The 26,533-nt window shown below is 36.1% G+C and overlaps 2 protein-coding genes across 3 annotated transcripts in view; one reads left to right on the forward strand and one right to left on the reverse strand.

Annotated features, from left to right (window-relative positions):
- The window catches only part of LOC144978592 (uncharacterized), a 50,649-nt gene extending 30,859 nt beyond the window's left edge, over nucleotides 1-19,790 (reverse strand). The window contains exons 1-6 of the mRNA XM_078924867.1: nucleotides 18,254-19,790; nucleotides 8,731-8,777; nucleotides 6,255-6,374; nucleotides 4,205-4,294; nucleotides 2,937-3,121; nucleotides 896-1,088 (exon numbers count right to left, since the gene is read on the reverse strand). Of these exons, the coding sequence (XP_078780993.1) occupies nucleotides 896-1,088; nucleotides 2,937-3,121; nucleotides 4,205-4,294; nucleotides 6,255-6,374; nucleotides 8,731-8,777; nucleotides 18,254-19,691 (2,073 nt within the window). The 5' untranslated portion in view covers nucleotides 19,692-19,790. The remainder of the gene's footprint in view (nucleotides 1-895; nucleotides 1,089-2,936; nucleotides 3,122-4,204; nucleotides 4,295-6,254; nucleotides 6,375-8,730; nucleotides 8,778-18,253) is intronic.
- A 3,197-nt stretch (nucleotides 19,791-22,987) lies between these two features.
- LOC144978593 (nuclear pore membrane glycoprotein 210-like) overlaps nucleotides 22,988-26,533 on the forward strand; it is an 82,003-nt gene continuing 78,457 nt past the window's right edge. The window contains exon 1 of one of the 2 annotated variants that reach the window (XM_078924868.1): nucleotides 22,988-23,225. In XM_078924868.1, coding sequence (XP_078780994.1) covers nucleotides 23,014-23,225 — 212 coding nt within the window. In that variant the 5' untranslated portion in view covers nucleotides 22,988-23,013. Of the gene's footprint in view, nucleotides 23,226-23,518; nucleotides 23,559-26,533 lie in introns of those variants that run through there. The other variant, XM_078924869.1, reaches the window with a different exon arrangement.

Below are 26,533 nucleotides of genomic sequence, written 5' to 3' on the forward strand. Positions count from 1 at the left end.
CGTGGCTCTACCGTGTGAGCTATCCACGAACACAAAAATATTCGTTTCAAACCCAAAGTCATTTCTAGATCCCTCTCTCACCCACTTCTTGAGATCGCCGATTCGTTCGCCACCATCGCGAAGTAATTTTGACCAGCAGTTAAGCTTAATAGCCATCATAACATTAGCAACCCTTGTGCTATTTTTAGCACTGTGGAACATTCCCGATTATTATTTTAAAACCTCTTAATGTATTCAATCGTCCAATACACTTTCATGGAGTTTGTTTTGCTTTTTTGTTGTTGTTTTTTTCCCTTTTAAAAAAAAAAATTGACAAATTGGCTGAGGATTTACAGGTCCGTTCATTAAAATGGTTATTTCAAATAGACTTTCACAAAATTTAATACACAAAAGAAATGCTTGAACTTTTTGAGCAAAAGCCACGAAAAAATAAAAAAGGTTTCAGAGTTAAAGTTCTAGATGTAGGTCAACTTTAGTGTGAAAAAAAACAAAAACTATAAATTTTAAAAGCAACCAAAGTATTTGCACATATCTTGTGAACTTGTATAAGGAAAATTATACACAACACACAAAACCCTCTAGAGTCACACGATCATAAATTATAAGAAAAAAAGTAAAACCTGTGTGTGAAGACACTTGACATGGGATCCACTAATAGATGAAGACACTGTAAGGTACAGTCACTCAGGTAGAACATTGAAAAAGAGACAGAAATATCAACTTGAAGTAAAAAAGCCAATCCACAGAGTGGACATTTAGGCTAAGAAAACCACATAGAAAGGACAACAAAGAAAAGGGATAGAAGAGCCTGCCAGAAGCTCCAATAAACTTCCTGTAGATCTGTAAATTATAAATTAATCTAATTATGAGATAAAGAACCTGCAATAATACAAACCTCATAATTACAAATGTAAGGTTTTTCTCCAGTATGCAACTTTTCATGTTGCCTCAATCGACACAGTTTTGTGAACTCTTTGTCACAGTCTGGGAATTTACACTTGAAGCTGTCACTTTGTGCATGGACACGCATGTGTGAGCCCATGCAGCCGGATGAAAAGAACACCTTGTCACATCCAGGCTTGGGACATCTGAAATGGTTCAAAGAATGTTTTTGTGTGAAACATGCTCCAACAAAAACAAGATTAAAATCCTTTTTGTTTTTGTTGTTTTTTAAAGTTTTACGGCGCTTGCAACACATTAAAATCATATCAGTGCCAGTAAAAAGGAAGAAAATGGGATAGTAAAAAGTTCTAGAATTACAATTAAAGCATCCAAAAAAAGGTAAGACAAAGGGGAATTGGTTCAAATAGGGAACATATGTAGATTCCAAGAGCATACTATCAGTGTACTTAGTTTGAGATCACCTAAAAGTCTCATCCAGACACAAGCACGGGTCCCCACTAAGAGGAATACACTCAAATGTTTACAAATCATATATAATACATAATACGGTGCATCGATGATTTACAACGAAAAAAATATCATCTCCCAAAACTACAAATACATTTGACTGTTTCCCTCTCAGCCAGGGTATCCGGCCAGTAGTGCCGTGCTGAGGACCGCTCCCAAGAACCGGTCCCACGTTCATTAGCTGGGACCGGAGGACCGGTCCCAAGGTGAAGAACCGTTGGCTGGCGGTCCTCACTTCTTATCTTTCTATTTGAACGGTCCCAGCTATTCTAGTTTCTTTACTGCCTTTTCTCGGTTCTTTTGCCTAGGTCGTTCGCCTAACCACCCATCCCACTTAATTAATCGCACCAACCCCCTTTTGCACATACGCCCTCTTGTGTGTGTGGTGGGGTAAGAGGGGCCGCGAGACGCCTTGGACGATTCCATCACTCGGGGTAAATTTCCTAATGATCGCAATGACAATGATCTATTTTGACGACATCACCCCTCTTCTCTAATAAACTAGGTGCCGAGCGCGGCTCGAACCCAGAACCTTCCAATCCGAAAGCGAGTGTCATACCAGAAGATCACATAGCCGAAAGAAAAGAGAAAAAAGGAATGGAGCCAACAACAACAACCCCCCCCCCCCAAAAAAAAAATAATTTAAAAAATCAAAACAAACTCTTCCCACTTCCCATACTTTTGGTCCAGCATGTCACAGACACAAAATATTAACAATCCCTTTTCCTTTCACTCCCTAACATTGACCCGACCCGCTCCATCAATCTTCGCAGACACACACACACACACACACGCACGCACGCACACACACACAAACACATGGTTAATGGATAGTGTTATAGCACTATTTTCATGTTTTGAGGCAACACGCCTTCTCCGCTCTCACTTACAATTAGCGGTTCTACAGCCATCTACTGCAGGACCGGTTCCTATCGTTTGACGTTCCCAAGGACGCCTTGTGATTGGCCAATGTCGAAAAAGAACCGGTTCGAACCTAAACATGTCCTAAACATGCTTGGGACCGCTCCGCTACCGGCCAGTGCTAGGACAAAACCAAGTAATCTCATTCAAAGACAAAGACAGAGAGCATATTGGAAAACAGACATAGGGAGATAGAAGACACAGTATATACCTCCCTGCCCCCTATGGGAAGTCAGGAGCCCCACCCAGAAGATTAAAATCATTTTTTAAAAATAAATAAATATATAAATAAATAAACAAACAAACAAATGGATTAATTCATGAAATAGAATTGTCTTTATATATATTCTAAAATGTTCTTAGGGTCTCTAAGTGAGCAATGCGGATTATGTTTCTTTCTCAAGAAACAAGTGAGATCCCTAAAGTAGGGCTCAAATTAAGCCATCAACATGTTTGGGCAATTAGTATCCACTCATACTGTATCATTTTCTTTAAATGGTAACAAATCTTAACTTCGAGATTTTTATAAATTTTCACATTCAATTTAACCATTAATTTCAACATAGCAAGCACAAAAAGATTCATCAGAGTTTTAAACAACTTACTTATATGTTCTGTCCTCCACACCATGAACTGTCCGAAGATGTACCTCCAGCTGCCTCTTTGTGTGAAATGCCTGTCCACAGTCTTGTTCTGGACAATTTTCTGTGTATGGCCGACTGTGGATTTTACGGTGGGTGTTGAGATTGTAGATTGTAGTGAATTTGTGTCCACACCCAGGGTAGTCGCACTAATGAAGACAGCAGGGCAACATAAATTAATTAAAGACAATGAAGAAAATGATATTAAACGGATAAACCATATTATAAGCACCTCTGACAATTTGCCAGATATATTCTTCTATCAATCAGGAAACAATAGAATGGCTGAGATAGTAAAAAGAAAAAGAAAATTTTAAAAATTAAAAAAAAAACACACTCGTAAGCATCACCATCATATTATGTTTTCCAGGGAATGTACTATCAGTAAAATTAGGGGCTTAAACAAAAACAAAACAAACAAGAGAATAAATAAATAAAGCAACTGTATCTCGCTTCAATATTATTAAATAATTTCAAAAATCAATTCTTACATTATAAAATCTGTAAATCTTCAGGAGATAATTTATAATCAAATAATTTTTTTATTAAAAATGAAATGATAATAAAATGCCATCTACCCAAAATACTATATATGACCAATCGTCTCCAAACGGCATCATGTAGGGGTGAAGATGATGATTAAAATCAAATGTTTATGCATAACTTTAAAAACATGGTTGAACATGAATAAAAAACTTCATTGGAGAAAATGAGTTTTGTTTTAAAAGCTTCTAATAATTTAAATAACAATAATAATATTGATTTGACATATAGTTTTCTTCATTCTGTTCATTCCACAAAAATCAGTGCTACCAACCCCAGCCCATGTAAATGTGTACAATGGAGAACCGTAATGAGAAAGATTTTGGAATAATGCGTACAATCCTTCAAAATACAAAATTGGTCTTAAATCTGATAATGGGTAATTAGACCATACTGGCAATACTGTGATCTATATATTTAAATCAATGAATAAAACTATAGATCATACAAAATATTAAGAATACGCATTCTTTACATAAAGTTGGCACCAATGCATAATACCAGACCGATGCAATGCGGTGAGCTACATTTTATGTTGTTGATTCAACCAAATTTGATAATAACAATTGTGATAAAGAGTTGTAGGGATAGCCTTTTGATTAAAAAGAAGACAACATAATTCCAGTTTCTGATTGGATTAAAATAAGAGTGGGTGGGGTGGGGGAGCAATGGACGTGTACGATACTTACAGCAAAATCTTTGCGACCTTCATGAGATTCCATATGTCGTTTCAGTTTGTGAGGGGTTGTGAAAGCCCAGCTGCATCCAGGGAAGGTGCACTTTTAAAAAAGAAATTAGGAAATTTCTTCATTATAAAAGGAGGCCTCGCTATCTCATTTATAGGAGCACTTACTTTATAAGCAAACAGCCCAGCATTAGTCCAAGTTGCAGTTGAAGTGTTTCTCTGAAAGTTCATCCAGCAGTGGCTGAGTAACTGTCAGAAATTGTGAAATCTCGGGACATACAAAATAAAAGTAGGAGGAAACCATGTACAAAGAATAATAAGGGAAACATTCGGGACATTTGAATGATTTTGAGGATACCGTGTTCAAGGAAACCATACTCGAGTGTATAAACTAGTGCCCTATCAATCCAAGAGGTAGTTGCTGTTGTTTTAACATCTTTTCGATGAAGAGCAAGCTTTAACTGACTAGCTATTCATTATACACATGAGAAAATGCGAGTAAAGAGTCATTTCCACAAAACTTACAATGCCCACATTATTCAAACTTTCTATCTGCAGGTCGTGAGCCAAATGTCATAGGACAGCAACAAACCACTTTCAAGCGCTATGAGCATATTTAGAGATTATTGCTCTCTATAAAAGCTTGCCATCGTATAAGGACAAGGGAAGCATTCATTAAAAACCTACATTGGATATTTTCTTGCTGTCCCTTTAATCCTATTGCATAAAGTACAAATTGAGAATTCATGACATGTATCTCTTAACCAAATGGATGAAAAATGTACAAGAGTGGTAGTTGCATATACTAAAAACTAACAGCAATGATAATTTCAATTCTTTACTTCTTGGTCACAATTCTTTACTTCTTGGTCACAATTCTTTACTTCTTGGTCACAATTCTTTACTTCTTGGTCACAATTCTTTACTTCTTGGTCACAATTCTTTACTTCTTGGTCACAATTCTTTACTTCTTGCTCAATGTCATTGACATCAGAGTACTGGCCATTTTGGGCTCTCCACTTGAAAGAAAAATGTCTCAGTCAAAATTCTCGGAACGTATTTTATTTTGAAACAACATTAATCTATTGTTTGTTGTTGTTTGTTTTTAAGGGTTTTACGGCGCTTGCAACACATTTAGGTTATATCAGCGCCAGTAAAAAGGAAGAAAATGGGATAGTAAAAAGTTCTAGAATTACAATTAAAGCACCCAAGAAAAAGTAAGACAAAAGGGAACTGGGAACAAATAGGGATCAGATGTAGATTCCAAGAGCATACCACCAATGTACTTAGTTTGAAATCACCTACAAGTCTCATCCAGACACAAGCACAAAATCCAACAAAGAGGAACACACTCAAATGCTTACATTATACATTCAAAATAAAAATAATAATACATAACAGAGAGATGATTTACAAGGAAAAAAATATCATCTCCCAAAACAATAACTATGCATTTGACTGTTTCCCTCCCAGCCAGGACTCCGACCAGGGCCAGGAAAAAACCAAGTAATCTCATTCCAAGACAAAGGCAGAAAGCATGTTGGAAAACAGATATAAGGGGATAGAAGACACAGTATGTACCTCCCTGCCCGCTATAGGAGGTCAGGATCCCCGCCCAGCATTAATCTATAATCTCTCTTGGTCTATACCATAAGTGCTCATATCATTGATTGCTTCAAGTCTAGACTGAAGATGGAAAATTTTTAATTAACATTTCACTAATATTTAAAAACCGTGTTCTTCATATTTCATTGGTATCAGCAGTAGTTAAAAAATCTACAATTGTAACATTTAATTTTCCAAAAGTTTTTTTTTTTTTTTGGGGGGGGGGGGGGGGGGGGGGGGGGGGGTTTAAAAACAAAATTACACCAATTAAGAGCCTTGACTTTCCAAATACTGATAATGGTGGTTCTTTTCCTTGAAGAAATGATAACATTTTATAAACTATGAATTCCATCTCAAAGCTTAGCCTGAATTAAGCAGCATTCCACTCACAGCCTGCATTGTAATAGTAATTACAGGGGAACTTTTCATTAATAATTTTAAAAAGTCACCTTGAAGGGTCGTTCTCCTGTGTGAAGCATTTTATGTATTTTTAACTTGGACGCCTTTTTAAAAGTCTTGTTACAACCAGGTTCATTGCACATTACCAATTTTTTGCCTCTCAATGATTTCTGTAATAAATAATCAAAGGACAATTCTATGTAAAATAAAATTAAATCAACATGGTGGGTCTTTATAACTCAATTAATAGAGCACTCGCTTCATAAGGAAAGTGACCTGTTTTTATCTTGAGTTATCTTCAGTCTATGAGGTAGGTTGAGTCAGTCTGGTGTGGTGGAAAGCACTTTGTGTAAAACTAATGTTTTACAGAGCAAATGTTAATAGCCATATACACCACATAAACATGATAACCATGGCTCCATGGGACATAGCTCTAACACCAATATTCTGTCAGTTCATTCTATTTTAACTCAAAACTCAATCAAATCAATCATGTTTCACAAAACAATTAATTGAAGGATATATATATATACATGTATATTTATATACTGATAAAAATTACAATGTCATTTCAAAAAAGGAGCAATTTACATATTGCAAATAATACAAAACTTGTTTCCTGTATATCATTACACTTTAACTTCCGTGTAACCGAATGCTGGTATTGACGAATTTCAAGGAAAACAACACAAATGGCCTAAATCACAATCACAATTTTTATACTCTCTCTCTCTCTCTCTCTGTATGCATGTGTGTGTGTGTGTGTGTGTGTGTGTGTGTGTGTATGTGTGTGTGTTTTGTTATACATTGTCTGCCTGCAACAAGGCCAGTAGTGTTATTCTGAAAAGGATATTGTATAGTAGTAGTAGTAACAGGCATGCCTACCCTCAAATTCAAATTTCAGGGACATTTTACGGATAATTTCCGGAACAATATGCCGCACAATAGTAATGTCTTAAAAGACAATCAGACATCTGATATCAAGAGCAAAATATGGTTACAATGGTGCCAGAGGTAATTGTAACTAATCTGCTTGCAAAAAAGGAGTATCCTCACTCAATGATAATATTGGATTACTCCTCAAGATAACAACACCACTGGTGAGAATGATGATGTGGTGGGGGTTGTTTTTGTTGTAGTAGAGATGATGATGTGGTGGTGGTTGTAGTAGTGGTGGTATAGATAATGTGATGATGTGGTGGTGAAGGTAGTGGTAGTTGTGGTGGTAGAGATGATGATGTGGTGGTTGTTGTTGAAGTAGCGGTGGAAGGAATGATGATGTGGTGGTGGTTGATGTTGTAGTGGTGGTTGATGTTGTAGTGGTGGTTGGAATGATGATGTTGTGTCTGTTGTTGATGTGGTGGTGGTGAAGGTAGTGGTAGTTGTGGTGGTAGAGATGATGATGTGGTGGTTGTTGTTGAATTAGCGGTGGAAGGAATGATGATGTGGTGGTGGTTGATGTTGTAGTGGTGGTAGGAATGATGATGTTGTGACTGTTGTTGTTGTAGTGATGATAGAGATGATGATGTGGTGGTGGCTGTTGTAGTAGTGGTGGTAGAGAGGATGATGTGGTGGCAGTAAGAGTAGTGGTGGTAGAGATAATGTGATGATGCGGTGGTGGTAGTTGTGGTAGAGACGATGATGTGGTGGTGGTGGCTATAGTTTTGGTGGTAGGAATGACGATGTGGTGGCGATTGTTGTTGTACTAGTGGTGGTAGGAATGATGATGTGGTGGTGGTTGTTGTTGTTGTAGTAGTGGTGGTAGGAATGATGGTACTGTGGTGGTTGTTGTAGAAGTAGTGGTGGTAGAGATGATGATGTAGTGGTGGTTGTTGTAGTAGTGATGGTAGAAATGTGATGATTCATGTGGTGGTGGTGGTAGTTGTGATCATAGAGGAGATATGTGATGGTGGTTGTTGTAGTAGCAGTGGTAGAAATGATGATGTGGTGGTGGTACAGATGATGTGGTGGTGATTGTTGTAGTAGTGGTGGTAGATGATGATAATATGGTAATTTTGGTGGTGGGAATGATGATGATGTGGTGGTGGTGGTGGTTGTAGTATTGGTGGCAGGATGATGATGATGCAACAGTAGTTAATGACTGCATAAAATTCTTAATTCCGGTGGTAAAAAAAATTGTCATTTTCTTATTTCCAGGACAAAAAGTAATCTTCCGTATTTTCTGGGACAGTCATTATTTCAAATTTCCAGAACAAATCCGGAAATTCCGGGACGGTAGGCAAGTCTGTTGTAGTAAGTAGTCTATACACACAGGATAGTGTACAAGGTAACGGAGGGTCTTGATAGCAGCTATAGAGGCAGTGCCATATCCTCCTCATCAGGTCACAGGTCAACACTCTCGCATTTTCATTGGCTCTTATCTTTTTTCCTTCTGACATTGATGGTCAATAATTTGTTCGTTTGTAAAATTCATAATTTTGTGACAGAATGTGAATCATATCCCCATTCCTTGACACTACACTGATGAGATTAATATATTTCTTAAAAGCCATGCTCTGCACTTACCTCCACATCATTGTCTGTCTTAGGCTGGACAGGAACCAAAAATATCCCTGGATTCAAAGATAAAATAGGTATTTGTAGAATTAGCATAATCTATAGAGTGTCAGTTTTTCATCCTAACCTCATAAGACATGAGAAAAATATAATTTCAAATTTATATATAGTAAATTAGATGAAACCTGACAGCTACACTACAAATAAGAATTATAATTGAAAACTCTTCATTGTGGACTCTGATGGTAAAGCACTTGCCTCAAAAGGAAAGGGACCAGTGACCAGTATTGGTCCCAGGTGTTGACCCTTCTGTCTACCCAACAGTGACTGGTAATTGAGTGTGCTGAATCAAGCAAAGAATACTTTGAAATAGACATCCAAAGGATAGCGAGCAATAATTACTGTCGTTTCAATGCTACAGAAACTGGGTTAAACTCCTAACTCCGTGACAACTGTCTAATTCTATTACTATTAATGCAATTTGAATTAAAATGTGAAAGTGAATCACAATCATGTGGATGATTCCTCAATAGATTTAGCAAATACATTTTCTTTTATTCTACATATATCTACTTGGGCATATAAAAAATAAATGAAGAAAATAATAAGATTTTTAAATTTTTATTGTTAATTAAAGCACAGCAGGTAAAAAAACCTAACAAGTGGGTGATTACAAAGAATGCTGGCTCAATCAAAGTAATGGAAAGTCTTGTCTTGTCATAATGTGGCAACTTCGTGCATCAAAGATAATCACGACTGTGAGTGTGGTGAGAACAAATGGGCGTGCCTAAGCCTTCTTTTGATTCTATCAATTTCTCTGTAAGTAATTCTAACTGTGACAATAAGTGTCATGCCGGCCAATCCATCCCATTTTTGGGGGTTTTTTTTCAGAATCTTCTGATTGTTCTGAGGACCTTTTTCTCTGAAGAGGGGAGGGGGAGGGAAGGAAGAATATTCCCAGTTTCTATTGTAATTGTAATTAGATATTTTAATGTCAAATACTTTTATTTGCAAGCATTTGATTTTCATTTACATTAATTAAGAAACATCACCAATCATATGACTGAAATCATGATCTTTAATTGTGTTCGGATGACATTCTACCTTTTCAATTCTTTTTCTGTAAATAATTACAAATGACAAATGATTCATATAAAAATCTCGAATGGATATGGTTATCAATGAGACCTTCCTAAAGAAATTTTACTCTGTCACTCTGTATTTAGAAATTACGAGAACTGTGATAAAAAATGTGGTCATTGTAAAGAAGGAAATTACCACACTTCATCTATAGGAATATTTGAACCACTGAAGCGTCAGAAAGAAAAGAAAAAAGTCATAAGAAAGTAAGGTAAACAGAATGCCTGGTTTGGAGACAGCATATAAATAGTTTGATCAATCTAAAGCAGGATTTTATCTTACTTCACTCTGAAACAAAATCAGAATCAATGGTCACCATTAAGAAATCTTGTAACCATTGACGTCCATTGGAGGAAAAAAGACACCTATTCTTTTTCTCCTTCCCAACTCATTCTGTCACCACCATCCCTTCTACAGTAAACTTTGAAGTACTCACACCCCACCCTACCCATAACATTCACGGTTGACTGTTAATGCAATTCAAAATAATTAGAACTGGGACTAGAATAAATATGTGATGGTGTTGGAAATGATGACAATGATCGTCTCCAATCATTGCCCTCACAATGATTAATGTTTTAATTGAACAAGTATCATGACTTAACCCTTGAGACCTGTTTTATCATCTTTTCATGATGATGATGATTTGTGTTTTTCTGGAATAATAGAATACTAATACTATCAAATGGGAAACTAGTTGGTAATTAGGGGAAAATGGGAATGACCAAAAAAAGGGGAATTTCCCGATAAAATGGGGAAAATTGGCTGGTCTGTATCTAATATATAAAAACTAAAGCAACATACTGGGTTATTATTATCATAATTTGATGTCAGGATTGATTTGGTATCAATTTTATGAGGAAATATGCCTCTGAATGGAGTTGAAAGCTATCATACTATAACCCCAAAACTGTAGGCCTACATCCATGCCTCAAACCCTATCATGAATGCTCCAAATTCAAACGGTGACTTTTAGTTATTTATAATTTAACTTCTAACTTTTTGTTTACTTCTGTTTTATTTAAAAACATTTGTTTTAATTTCACTTTTTGAAAATTTAATTTTAGAATTTTTAAAATCACACTTTATTTATATCTACAGATGGGTCTGAATCTGTGTGCATTATATATATTTGCAGGCGTACAAATGCAATTATGGACTTGATTTAACATTGTTGTAATGGACAATATTTTGCATCGATTTGAGAATATTTCTATGCAATAAGCCCATGTCAATTTGGGTGATCTGATCAGCAGTACATGTCAGTCTGGATCAAAATGAAAATGATCACACAAAGTAATAATGAGGACACCACCCTATTCTGAGAAATAGCAAAATACAGTGTAACTTCTGGAAATGGACATCTCCTGGGACTATAAAATTATGTTGTTATCCAGGGGTGTTATTTTTCCAGGGTTTTTAAGATTGTAAATAAAGGAGACTTGTTTGTTTTTTGTTTTTAAGGGTTTTAAGGCGCTTGCAACACATTTAGGTTATGTCAGCGCCAGTAAAAAGGAAGAAAATGGGAGAGTAAAAAGTTCTAGAATTACAATTAAAGCACCCAAGAGAAAAGAAGACAAAGGGGAACTGGGAACAAATAGTGATCAGATGCAGATTCCAAGAGCAAACCATCAATGTACTTAGTTTGAGATCACCAATAAGTCTCATCCGGACACAAGCACAAAATCCAACAAAGAGGAATACACTCAAATGCTTACATTATACATTAAAAATAACAAACATAATAATACATAACAGAGAGATGATTTACAAGGAAAAAAATATCATCTCCCAAAACAATGACTATGCATTTGACTGTTTCCCTCCCAGCTAGGACTCGGGCCAGGGCCAGGACAAAACCAAGTAATCTCTTTCCAAGACAAAGACAGAAAGCAAGTTGGAAAACAGATATAGGGGATAGAAGACACAGCAAGTACCTCCCTGCCCACTATGGGAGGTCAGGAACCTCACCCAGAATACAGGAGACATGGTGCGAGACCTGTGAATATAACGATGTGATGCACAAATCAGTGCCTGTGATAAGATGCATTTCAACCACGTTAGAATGTGTATTTTTCCTGTTTACAAAGGCTTTACCAGTTACACTTTCACTCACCGATGTGTATTGTCATTATTTTTATCGTAGACAGTGCTCAGCCAACTCGTCACAGGCGACATTAAAGACAATATGAAACTGATAAATCAAGGAGCAGGCAGTGGTAATAAGATAAAGATCTGAAAAACTGTGTCCGGCATTGTTTCATAAAAGCATTTTTTCAGATTTTTACTTTAAACACAATGCTGCTGTTTAGATCTATAGTGCCAACCATTGCTTGCTGGAAAATGAGCCACAATAATTTTTTGCCTGCTCATGAATGATTAGGTCAGATGTCGGAGCATTTGAGGCTGTGCCAAAAGGTGGTTTTCATTATATTTACCACAAAAATACTCCAACACTAAGTCATTTAAAAATACTATTGACAAAACCTGTTGTCATCAGTAGGACATCTCAATGACAGGAAAAGAAGAGTTTTTATTGGATAGGAGGACGAGATGACATTGGTTGGAAAAGAGGTTTTCCTAGCAGTAGGCTAAAATTTTTTTGTATCAAATGTCCGTGTCAACTGCCGATTATAGCTATATCGATGTTGCTTAACAGATGTTTTACTAAAATGTATGTCGCTGATTTAAGGGTTTTATTACCAGTAACACAAGGCACCCAAAATCTTGCTGAAACTGAACATTTTGCAAGAAGCCCTGGTTTCTGTGATCTAGCCTGAACGACGATACTGCTTGCCGATTACAATTACAAGAGATACAGCTGTCACTGAGTAATTAATTACCGCTGCAGGCGATTGAGTAAGGAGAGATCACTGAGTAGGAAAATTATGCATAAAACATGCATTTTAAAAATATTCTGTGACTAGATTTTCAAATTATGAGTCAGTCAGTTTTTTTTTCAGTTTATTTAAAGATCCATCTTTCCTCTTTTAAACTGCTTTTAAATGAAGAAATTTCATCCAGAAATAAAATATGGAATGAAATAAAAAGGCACCTAAAATTTAGTATTTTACCAAAAGTATATTGAATAAAATAATAATTGTATTAAAATATCACCGTACAGATGGGTTTTTTTTTTACATTATGTGATAGTTAACATAATCTATTTTATCATAGTGAATACTGAATTGCCAGTTAAGCAACGGTAATTGAGTTATGGTCATTTGAAGTGAAATCAGCTAAAATCCTTAAAAGTGAAAGAAAGTTAATAATTTGAATTATGTCTTTATATTGTTATGTGTAATCCATATCAGTCTTTTAAAACCCTAAATATCCTAAAGCCAGTATTTATCATGGGTTCTCTAACGTTTAAAGGACACCAACATAAATTCCTTACTAATCTTTAGATAGGACAGTGGTGTATATATATATATATATATATATATCTCAAGTAATATCTGATCAAAGAATACCAGCTAGCTATCAAATCCTGCTCTTTGGACAAAAGAATTTTATTTTTTTAACTTTACTGCATCTGCGATAAATATTGGTACTTTTAAGATTTTATTATAAGCTTAGGGCTCTGTCTTCATCCAAGGTAATAATAGTCGAATTCTACATACATATTTCCACTCGTTATAATAATAATAATAATAATAATAGATCTTTATTGTCCACAAATATGGCAATTTGTCATTTAGTTACACTTGTCATAACGTTATATGATAACTATAACATTGAACAGACACCTCTCTCTCTCTCTCTCTCTCTCTCTCTCTCTCTCTCTCTCTCTCTCTCTCTCTCTCTCTCTCTCTCTCCTCTCTTTCTTTCACGCATGCGACATACACAACATCAACATTTTCATTTCATTTTCAATTCATTACATTCTTGGCAATTCAACACCAAATATTATCATCATTATCAATTGGTCACTTCATCTAGCCTAACATTAAACAAATTAATCAGTCAATCAGTCAACGCATCAATCCTTGGTTTTGCTGTACCATATGAAATATTCAACATTTTTATTGCTGATGGAACGAACGTTGATTTATACTTGTTAGTTCCACATTTAATCTGACAAAAACTTCTCCCAGATGGCAAAATATCAAATTCATGGTATCCTGTTGGCATATTTCTATACCAGTGGTGTGGAGATTATTTCTGGCCCAAACCCTCAAACTACGCACCACCGATAGACTAGTGTCTGATCCAGAGGGAATCTAGTGATTTCTACCATAATACTACAGAGACAAGGATAAATCCTGCCTCATGGGTCTTAATGACTACTATTTTTCTATGTAAATCGAAAACAAAACTCAAATCTCTCGGGTGCTAAAGTAATATATGGAAAGAGTGTCAAATGTAAAACGCTTTTCAAAGACAATCATTACATCATAATGACTGACACTAACATGAGGGATGATTTTAAAAACGAAGTAATAGATTATATTTAACAGTAATCTTTATAATGCTCTGTGGATTATGCGATAAACTCTAAAAACCGTGCATCAGTAACATGGTTTATTTATAATTTGATAAACATTGAATTTTCACTACAGCTGAAACTGCAATATCTGACGACATTGTTGGTTGAAAGTATTATTAAGTCAGTCATGCCATTATACATTGCACCCTGTTCAAGAATATTCGGATAAGGAAACACTATAAGAAATGACCAAAAGACCCCAAATATGTTGGTAGTATTGATGCTAGTGCCTGTAGAAGAGGAGATGCTGGTTGTAGCGATGGTGCTCTAGCGGTGGTTACACTTTCACCCACCGATGTGTATTGTCATTTGGTGATGGATGAAGTGATGTGGTGGTGGTGGCGGTTGTGGAAGTGACAATGCTGTGATGGTGGTTGTAATTGTAACAGTGGTGGTGATGGTTTGAGATGATGATGCTGATGTCCCAAATAAAGTTGTGATGGTGATATACATCTGCCAGTCCAGTAAATCACTTGAAGGTTTTAAAATATTTGTGAGAGTGGTCTTCAATATAATAGAGATGACAATTTGCAGCAGTGACAAGATAATTTCCATTATGTTATCAAATGATCCATGTCTCTCTCTCTCTATCTCTCTCCCTTTTTTATAGAATTTACTTCTCCTCATCCTACTACAACTACAACAATTCCTACAACCACTACTAGACTAGTACTATTACTACTACCATTACTACTTCTACTCCTACCACTATTACTACTACTATTACATACTAATACTATTATTGTTGGTCAAATGATGGGAAATTCACACATATCAGAGACAAGTTAAATACTTCTAGAGGATTCGTTTTGAACCATTTTGTTCCTAAAGCTGCCCAGTTGGTAATGAAAAAAAAATAAAAATCACTCATACAAAATAATAAATCTTAAAAAAAGATCATAACATTTTTGAAAACAAAATAGAGTAATTTTAGTAATTACATGTTTAAGCTTATCAGCAATACAGTTTTTAATTGAAAGCTTCATTGCCAAAGATGTTAGTTAAATTTAATTTTCACTTAAAATTTTCTATTTAACAAGTTGTAAAAGCTTAAATGTGGCCTGATGCCATTTTAAGCATAAAATAAGCTTATATGCATAATTCTATGCACATCCTCAAAAAGTTATGAGAAAAATATTGGTGAAAACCGGCAACATATAACTAACTGAAATGAAAACAATAGTATACTAACTGTGATGCATCATTCAGAAACACGGTCAACAAAAAAAAAAGAAGAAAGAAAGACGGTCAACAATTGATGTAGGGTAAAATCGGGTAATTTCGCCGTTTTTTCACTGTCTCACTTCTGGCCTGCCGTGGGAAGCCAATTTGCCAATTGGGCAACCCAAATACTGACAATAAGTTTACCTGGCCAATCAATTATTTTTTTGTGAAGTGTTAACGTAGATTTATATTGTATTTTATTCACAAAAGTCCTTTTAAAACTGCCACTGTCGGCGGGGCTATTCGCCGCACGTCGGGGAACTTCGCCGCCACTGGCGGGTAACTTCGCCGCGAGATTTTGTACTTAGTTTTTCTCCCTACAAGACAATATGAGGAACAATTTCCATTTCTTAAACTCTTCTTGTCCTCAAATCTCTCTACATTATCCAATACTGCAATATTAACACATATTTATTGGCACTTGAATCGAGTGTGATGATGTATGTAAAGTGCCTTCCTGTGGATACATTATAATGCCAATCACAAGTTCATAGCCTGCTGCCCATCCATACTCGAGTCGACTGATTTGTGGTTATTAAACCCACTTACATATTTATTATTTACTTTTCTTAACTTAGTTATATTTTAGTGCTAACTCACAGCATCTATTGCACACTAAAATCGTCTTTGGAATAATTATATTATGATGATAGTGATGTGCGGCGAATTTACCCGAGAGTACCGTGAATTTACCCGAAATTATAGATTTTTGAAATATTGTATTACAATTTTTAGAAATATTTTTATGATGATAATATACACTGATAATGAAAATAAAATGGATATGGATGACCACAAAGTCAATACAACATTGATTTTGTGACCAGGGCCTTCACATTCAACTGCACAAACTAGGGGAACGTTAGTGTAGGGTTGCCGTTACAATAAAAAAGTCAAGGATGTCACAGCATCTTGATTACTACATGTCATTTTGAAGTGCTATAACTCTTAAAGATTTCTCATTTGCTTCCTTCAAACTGAAGCAATACGTACATTCACATCTTGTCTTTTGAATACGGACTATTCCAACGTGAGGGGTGTAAGGATAAATGTTCACCAAGCATTATTTCTTGGGGGTGGAGGGTCGCGGCGAATTTCCCCGTCGGCGAACTTACCCGATTCTACCCTATGACATGTTGTCATTTTCAACATCATTCACGCTTGAGGAAAAAAAAATCAAAATATTACAACAAAAATCGTACTATCCACGTTTGAGTCCAAAAATCGTACTAAAATAAGATTAATCGTACCGGTTGACAGGTCTGCGATAGACTAGTGTCTGATCCAGAGGGAATCTAGTGATTTCTACCATAATACTACAGAGACAAGGATAAATCCTGCCTCATGGACCTAGTGGGTCTTAATGACTACTATTTTTCTATGTAAATCGAAAACAAAACTCAAATCTCTCGGGTGCTAAAGTAATATATGGAAAGAGTGTCAAATGTAAAACGCTTTTCAAAGACAATCATTACATCATAATGACTGACACTAACATGAGGGATGATTTTTAAAACGAAGTAAGAGATTATATTTAACAGTAATCTTTATAATGCTCGGTGGATTATGCGATAAACTAAAAACCGTGCATCAGTAACATTGTTTATTTATAATTTGATAAACGTTGAAACTGCAATATCTGACGACATTATTAAGTCAGTCATGCCATTATACATTGCACCCTGTTAAAGAATATTAAAAAGCAAATCTCTTAGCAAACTATTTTGGATTCAATGATCATTTACTATTGATATGATAACACTACACTCTGCTCTACTTGCACTGGTAGGTTCGTGAAGAATGGATATTATTTAACTTAACAAGCATGTAAACTTGGCTTTGGTGACTTAACTGTTCAAGAAATTAATTGAACTATAATCTGCATTCTCTTGTCTTTCTTTTAATTCAAAAATATATATATGTTGTTCTGATAAGTAACACTGATCGTTCAGATTTAAGGATGCTGCTGTTCATATTTGGGTTGTGTCATTTTTTGATGCCCCAAATCTGAATGATTTTTAACCAAATAAACCTCATAAAATGATACAAGTAATGACTGAAAAAGTTGATTCAATATTATATATACGACCCATGATTATTTCAATTTTGAATATATTAAATACTTATTTATCATATATCTATGTATATTTGATATTATACCTAAATCATTGTTTAATATATCTATGCATTATAGAAAACCCATGACATTTGATTTATGATCACGGGTCTTCCCTGAGTGGCACCTGTATGGAAAGTTCTGCTTGTGATGCAGAAGGACAATTTTCAGAATATCGATGTGCACAGATATGTCGTTAGGAAAGTCTACGAAATTCCATTATAAATGTCTGCATTTTATGAGCTTCTTTTATTTTTATGGAGATCTATTTATTGCCAACCGATATAAATGTTGATAGTCATGACTAAGATTTCATCTAGAGATATTTCCATTTGTGACCGACTTTGAAGCATGATCGGGGTCAGAAATGTCGTTAAAATCTATTTAAGTTGACTGGTACTGATTTGGGGCTTTTCAGATTTGAAATGGTGTACCTCAGTAAGGATCACTGTGTACTTTTTATGTTGGATTCAGTATGAGGTTGAGGTTACCAATCTTTAAAACCTTTCGAGTTTTAGCAAAAATTCCATTCCACTATACACACTATAAAATAAGTATCTCACCTGAGACAGATGATGGGGGATTTGATTGAAAATACAATGAATCCGAAGCAGCCAGTTGACCAGAACTTAAAGATACTGTTTGATTCAATTCTGCAGGACCAGCAAAAATCGACTGATTTTCATTCAACAACAATTTTCCACTACTTTTCCCATCCTTTAAATCTGAAGAATTTATAAGATACACATTCTGCCCTTCTTCACTATGCACTAGAATTTTAATAGAGTTGTTTTCCTTGTTAGAAATAGAAATTGTTGTTACATTGACATTTTGATTTGTAAGAGTTGCTGGCTGGGATGGTTTTTCTCCAGTTGAGCTTATATCAGAGTCATGGAAGTGAATAGCAGTTGAGCCTACGTCTTGCTTTACAGTCCTACCAACATTATTATCCACAGCATCATCCAAACCTTGATAGCTTGGAACAACATTTAAGACCGAGCATACATCACTGATATTTGAAAGACTGGTCGATGAATTTGGAAACAAAGATGCGGAAAGTTTACACGGGGATGCATTGAGCTTGTCATCTGCTTTAGAAGTCAAAAATAAATTGTCATTTGTCCTTTGAAAAGGGTGAAAGACATTTTGAATTGGTTCAGTTTTTATATTTACAAGCTTTTCATCAGGTGAGGGGAGCTTTGTGAGTGATGTAAAATTCATAAGCTCATTTTCACGAAAAACACTTCCCTCACGTCTTTTAGTAGATATGACGGACGTCATAGTCGGATCCTCTGTTGTATGATTGGACATGTTCTTCACCCTGCCGACAAGATCACTATCGTCATACAACGAAACTTGTAAAGTATCCGAAATAGAATCTTCGCTACCAAGCAAAGCTGAGAAGGATGTGCCATCCACTGCATTTGAATCAAAGCTGGTATTTGGATCCACTTTTGACAAATTATCACTATCACTGACAGAAAACACAAAATCTTTGAGATTGTCAGAGAAGTCTGGACCCAAATAATTAGAATCCAGTGTAATGGGCAAAGGTAGCGAAATGGATTCTGTACTAACTCCACCAACATTTCCTGATCCCATTTCAAAAATATCTTCCCCAACGAATCCATCGCCATCAAGTTCAACGAGAGGAGTGGAATGATTCGAACTATCATTAATTTTGGAGTTCACAGATTCAGAGTTGGTATCGTTGTCTGCAATCACAATTGTTTTCCCGGAATGTCTAGATTTCATCAATCCAAACTGCGCGTCATTGACAACATACTTTGGTGGTGTAATATGTACATAACTGTCAGTCTCAGAAGACAAAGAAGATACTGGCACTTCATACGATTTGAACAAAATCGGTTCTATATTTGATATAGGTATTTTTGCAGGATTCCTCATAGAAACATGAGTAACTCTGTTGTTTTTATTTTCATGTGAAGGTTCATGGGCGCCGCCATCTTTAGTGGATCTTTGTACCCCCGTTTTTGACATATTGAGGACCCGCGGATCACTTTTCTGGGGACGCCATTCATTGCAGAGCGTTCCACAGATGAGTTTGACCCGATATGACCTCAATCATGACGTCACTCTGCCCGCGTTTCATCATTTATGTCCGTATATAACCGCAAATAATGCTCTATTTCTTAGCCATAATATTATTTTTTAGTGTATTAGTTTTGTAACTGAAAGTATTTTGTTTTAAAATCTCACAACATTGAAGCATTATTTCATAAGTCCCAAATGTAAATTATTTTGGCAACAATGCTGGATTTAGATTTAGAAATATATGGGCACAGTGTTACCGAAATTTCAAACCTCAGCTACGAAGATAGACTCAGAGCATTAGACCTCCCTAGCCTCATGTACAGAAGACTAAGAGGAGATCTAATTGAAACATAAATTGACCAACGTTCTCTACAAAGTAAACGTAGAAGATTACCTCACATTTAACAAGAACAAAAGAACAAGAGGCCACTGTTATAAACTTGCCAAACAAAATTGCCGTTTAAACATCCGAAAATATTTCTTTAGTCAGCGAATTGCTGAGACATGGAATAGCCTGCCTGAAAAAATAGTTATAGCGCCAAGCATAAACAGCTTTAAAAGCCAGGTTGACAGTTTCCTGCAAGATCTAAAATACAACACCGATTTCCCATTGAAACCAGCCTTTCGACCTCCACAAGTTGTCGGAGACCGATCCAAAGATCATCAACGGGCCACCGGCCCTCTACTTATGCTTCTGGTGTACGACGCTTGTAAATCGCTTTTTATCGATGTTGTCTCATGCGAGTGCAGTTGCAGTCGAGATCCCCACCCCCATCAGTGATTGGATAACTGGGTCTTTAGCTCTTGTAGAAAGTACTTTATAATATGGTAACAGCAGCTGTCATTGTTGGTTTAGTTCTATAGAAACCGGGATAAACTCTGGTTCAATGGCTTTGAAGGACCAGAACTTTTTTTTTTTATTATTATTATTTTGTCTCATCCCAGTTACATTAGAGAGAGAGAGAGAGAGAGAGAGAGAGAGAGAGAGAGAGAGAGAGAGAGAGAGAGAGAGAGAGATGGATAGATAGTTAGATATATAGATAGGTAGATAGATAGATAGATAGATAGATAGATAGATAGATAGATAGATAGATAGATAGATAGATAGATAGATAGATAGATAGATAGATAGATAGATAGATAGATAGATAGATAGATAGATAGATAGACATTATTAATATTATTGATAAAAGGAGACAGCTCCTCGTGGAGAACTTAATTTATTTGTGAAGGGGGTGATCACCATCCTTCACAACTTTCTAGTTTACTACACAGATTAGTGAGAGGGGCAGATATGACAACAGGGGGGAGAATACGTCATCAAAGCTGGTTAGTGAGAGGTCGAGCACCGCCATTTTCTTTTTTTTTTTTTCTTCTTTTTTATGCAACCACGGACTTTATCTCTATTTTAATTACTTTGATTGAGCTCGATTAACCTTGATTCGTTGACGGGAAATAGAAAATAGTCAGGTTTATGAGGATAAACTAAATAAGAAATATTAGTCAACACTTTTAATTGTACATTTTAGGGTCGGTTCCATTGACTGGGTTTATATTAATAATAATAAAAATTAAACATGCATCGACAAATAAACAAAAGAGAGAGAGAGGGACTTGTTTACTTTGATCTCTCTCTCTCTCTCTCTCTCTCTCTCTCTCTCTCTCTCTCTCTCTCTATATATATATATATATATATATATATATATATATATATATATATATGATGAAAATAAAAATAGTGATGTTGAAGTTTAAGATGGTGCAGTTGAGTTGAAGTGTAGTCTTGCGGTAGTAATTGGTAATTAGAATTAGAGCGGGTGTGGCTTTGGTCAGGCACTGTCTTGGGTAGAGTAGTATTAAAGAATTAAATGGAGTCTCTCTGTAATTGACTTATAATACAAGCCAAGGTTTGCGTTAAGTTATTTCAGTAGACTATTCATATCTAATTCAGTACCTATCAAGTGTAGTGTAGAGAAACATCAATTTCAATCATTGCAGTGCAGCCTGCTACTGCTGGCTGGAAAAGAAATAATGCCAAGGTGTTTGGCGCAGGGGAGACAATGATACAAGATCAAAGAGAAAAAGCAGCCGCATTTGGATGGTGTTTTTAAAACTTTCCTATTTTCTTCCTTTTTACTTTTTACCAACACTGATGCGACCTAAATGTGTTGTAAGCGCCATAAAACTCTTTACAAACAAAAGCTTTGTATTCGTCGTTGTACTGCATTGTACTCAACAGTAAGTACCCCCCCCCCCCCCCCCCCCCCCCCCCCCCCCCAGAAAAGTAACCGGACTTTTGGAAATACACAGAGAAAATTGAAGAACAAAAAGAAAATTCAAATTCAAATACTTTTTGTGTTGGGCGGCTGATAACTCTCTCTCTCTCTCTCTCTCTCTCTCTCTCTCTCTCTCTCTCTCTCTCTCTCTCTCTCTCTCTCTCTCTCTCTCTCTCTCTCTCTCTATCTATCTATCTATATATCTATCTATCTCTAAAAAACAAACAAAAAAAAAAAAAAACAACAACAAACAAACAAACAAAAAAAAAAACAACAAAAAAAAAAACAAAACAACAAAAACTGCCCATCATAACAGTACAAGAAACAGTTCCATGGTTTTGAGTCTGAAGACCAAAATCGTGTTTTCCTAGCAAAAATCTAAAAATATTGTTTAAAATATAAACGTTAAATTTTGTGTGGGCGACCGGACGATAACTTGCAATCTCTTCTCTGGCATTTTTTTTTCTCGTGTGGGTGGGGAGGGGGGGGGGGGCGCAGGATTATTACCTAAAAAATAACCACCCCCCCCCCCAAAAAAAAAAAAAAAAAAAAAAAAAAAAAGAAAAAAGAAAGAAAGAACAGCAATAAAAACAAACGGGCAAGCAATGAATAAACAGAAGTAAAAACTCGCCTCTTTTACATAAAGAAACAGTTCCATAAACGAAAATACACCCGGGGCCAAAATCTTGGTCTCCCTCGCCTCTACCTTTTTTTTTTTTCTGGGTGGAGGGCATGATAATAATATTATTTCAAGGATCAAATAAAACAAACAAAATCAGCAACAAAAACAAACAATCAAGCAATAAATAAATAGAAAAAAATCACCTCTTCAACAGAGATAAATAGTTCCAAAAACAAATACGGTTTTATAGCGGGATGCCAAAATATTGGACATTTAACTATTATTTAATTTGGTCTCTCTGGCCAAAATGGCTCGTTTTGGCTAGGGAAACCAAAACTTGGTTTGGTCTCCCTAGACACTTCCTTTCAACATGGCGCTCTCCATGCGACCGGGTATGATGGCGCCAAGTTGCAGAAGTCCTCTTTTGTTGCTTGTTTTGGCATTGCTTCTCTCAATGGGAAGATTTGCTAAACTTAATGTTCCTAAAGTCCTTTTGCCATATTACAGTTCTGTTATAACAAATTTCACCCTGGAAGTTGAATACTCTCCCGAAGAAGCCCAAATAGCTAACTGCTATCGTTGGTGAGTTTTTAATTTGTTGGCTGCCTCTACTAGGTACTTTGGTAAAAAATTCAAATTGGATTGAGCTCAATGAAACCTATATCATTTTAAAGTGCTTTTCAACACGATTCTAATGATACCAAAATTGTGAAAATCAGATAAGCAGAAAAAAAGTTATGTTAGTTTAAAGGCTGAAAAATGGTCTTCTATTTGCCTTTGTTATTTACTGACGGACTTTGTGACCTGAAAATTGGTGCATTTCCGGTAGTAACCACCATTTGGATTTCAAAACTGGTCTAAAATGGCCGCTAAGATTTGAGTAAGGATTTTACTGGAACGAATTTCATGGATGCGGTATACAACTTTGCCCTGAGTTTAATTTTATAAAAAAGTTAAGATGTTAAAGTTAAAGTAAATAAACGTGCCAGCATGAAATTTTGATTTACCAAGTTCTAATCTTTTAATTATCCAAAGCTAAATTACACCCTATTTTATCCATAATCAAAAGTTATACTAAATTGTCATTGATTTTAAAATAAACTACACCAAACGATAGAGTAATTTCTCCTGAAGAAAATAAGACATCAATCATTAAAATCCATCCATAAACAAAAAATCTATGGAACTTTTTCTGAGACCCATCACTTAAAAGTCCAAAAAATCGGGTCACAGCCACTAGGCCATTTATCGGCTCCCTGCTGGAGGGCCAAATGGACGTTTACCAAAGTACCTACCTCTACTATTCTCATCCTGGGTAACCTGGATACCTACCTACCTGGATACCTCTGTATAGAGCTTTTAGACTTGGTGTAGTCTCCTTCGCTCCTCATCTATTAATGATTGGACCAATTTTTATAATTGAACTTGTTTCCTAGGGTGTTGCTTATCTCCAACTCTGCTTTGAATTTATTCAAATTTTTTGCTGATACTGTAGTTTCTTGCAGTTTATTCCAGTTATTTACAATTCTAGATGAAAAAAAGTTCCTTCTTTCATTTGTTTTAAGGTAGCGTCAATTGCCAAGGACCTTGACAATTGTCAAATCGTCAATTGCCAAGGACGTGTCAGTTCATCAACTACGCATGTGTACTTTTAACTGCCACGGAGTACCTTTAGTGTCATGAAGTGATGTATTGCCACAGAGTGATGTTATGTATTAATATTAATTAATAATACTCTCTTTTACTCTTCTTTCTCTCTCTCTCTGTCATTTTCTCATTTCCCTCTCTGCCATTTTTTCCTCTGTGTATGTATGTCTCTGTCATTTCCTCTCTCTCTCTCTCTCCCATATTTCCTCTTTTTGTTACGGACCTTGCCAGTTGGTAAATCGTCAACTATTTACTATTAATGCCACGGATTGATCTTGTTGCACAAATGTTTTACGTTAATTATTCCGTATTAAGACGATGTGCAGTATATTTCCTTTAAAATAAAGGCAGAGATTTGCCACTTCGTTCCCCCCCCCCCGAATCCGAAATCAACAGTAATTTTTGTTTGATATAATCTTAACTCATCTTGGAATTCGTGAAAGGACAGAAAAATTAAAAACAAATGCCAACGATTGACAAGGGATGAGTGAAAGTGAATGGCGAATGGAAGAAAAGAAAGTGACAGTGACTGTGACAGGGTTCGAGATTCGTATGCGCGCAAATCGAGGCTCGACTGAAATCACCACATGCAGCTGATTGAGGCCCGACTGAAATCACCACATGCGGCTGAAGAGTTCCAATTTGACTCCTTGGCAATTGATGAACCGTCAACTACCAAGGACTCACTCCTTGGCAATTGACACTTCCTTGTTTTAAAACGTTCTTTTTCCAGTTTCTTGCTGTTTCCTCGTGTCTGAATGTTCTTGTTTGGTTTAAGAAATCCTGCCTCTACCCTGTCTATTCCCTTTACTATTTTATATGTTTGACGTTTGGATCATATCTCCACTTCTTCTCCTGTAATCTAAGGTCGGGAGATTTAATTCTTTCAATCTCTCACAGTAGGTTTTGTCTTTCAGGTGTGTGATAAGTTTTGTTGCTCTCCTTTGCACTCTTTCCAAACAGTCTTTGTCTCCCTCAAACTTCGGATACCATATGCAGTTAGCATATTCCAGCTTTGATCTAACCATAGTCTTGTAGATGGTAGTCATGTGTTTTGTTTTCAGATTCTTGAAATTTCTTTTCACTATTCCGAGTGTTTTACTAGCCTTAGATTGAACATCTTGAATTTGCTTCTTGAAGTTAAGCTTCCTATCAATAAAGGCTGCCTCTATTCTCACCTTCCCCCCCCCCCCCCCCGGCCGATTGGATTACCGAAAAAAACGTCGCCGGCTTTTTGCGATTTGGATTTGGATTTGATTGATTTTTTTTTTTTAATTGTGCAACTTGTGACAAGAAACTTAACAAATTACTGCATTACAACCTTTGGATTAAACATACAACAATTGTGGACTACTATTATGAAGACTAGCATCCTAGACTAGGGGGGTGAGAATAGTCACTTCGATCAATAAATACTCCTAGGTCTTTTTCCCCATTGGATTTCTGCAGGGGTTTTTCTTTCATTATATAGTTTGCTTCTCTGTTGTTTTTTCCTAGGTGAAGAACTGCACATTTATCTACATTTAACTCCATCTGCCATATTTCGGACCATTCTTCAAGCTTTTTCAAATCTTGTTGTAAGGTGTTTCTTTCTTCTTCTGTATTAGCTACTCCATAGAGCTTAGTATCATCGGCAAAGATTTTACATTTAGATGATAGATTGTCTGGCAAGTCATTGATATAAATCAGGAAGAGAACTGGTCCCAGTACACTTCCTTGTGGAACTCCACTTGTTACCAGTCTCTCCGTTGATGCTGTTCCATTCTTTATCACTTTTTGTCTTCTATCTTTGAGGAAATCTCGGACCCATTTGACTGTCTGATCATTAATTTGATACTGTTCCAATTTCCTGATTAGGCGCCAGTGTGGAACTTTGTCAAATGCCTTTCTGAAGTCGAGGTATATGACATCTAAATTGTTGCCTAATTCCAGGTCTCTCGTCCAGTCATCCATTGTTTCAAGTACGTTTGTTACTGTAGACCTTCCCGCCATGAAACCATGGTGATCTTTGCTGAATATTTTGTTCTTGGTCATATGATCAACCATTTCTTCTCTAATCAGCTATTCCATGAGCTTGCAGACGACAGATGTCAGGCTCACTGGTCTGTAGTTTTCTGGATTTTTTCTGTCTCCCTTCTTAAATATGGCTGTGACGTTAGCTTCTTTCCATTCCCTTGGTAGTCTTCCTTCTTTCATCGACTGGTTAAATATCTTGGTTAGGGGTTCTACTAGCTGCTCTGCTA

Source organism: Berghia stephanieae, chromosome 8, assembly GCF_034508935.2.
Source record: "Berghia stephanieae isolate SIO BIC M18660-M18661 chromosome 8, UCSD_Bste_1.3, whole genome shotgun sequence".
NCBI lineage: Eukaryota > Metazoa > Mollusca > Gastropoda > Nudibranchia > Aeolidiidae > Berghia > Berghia stephanieae.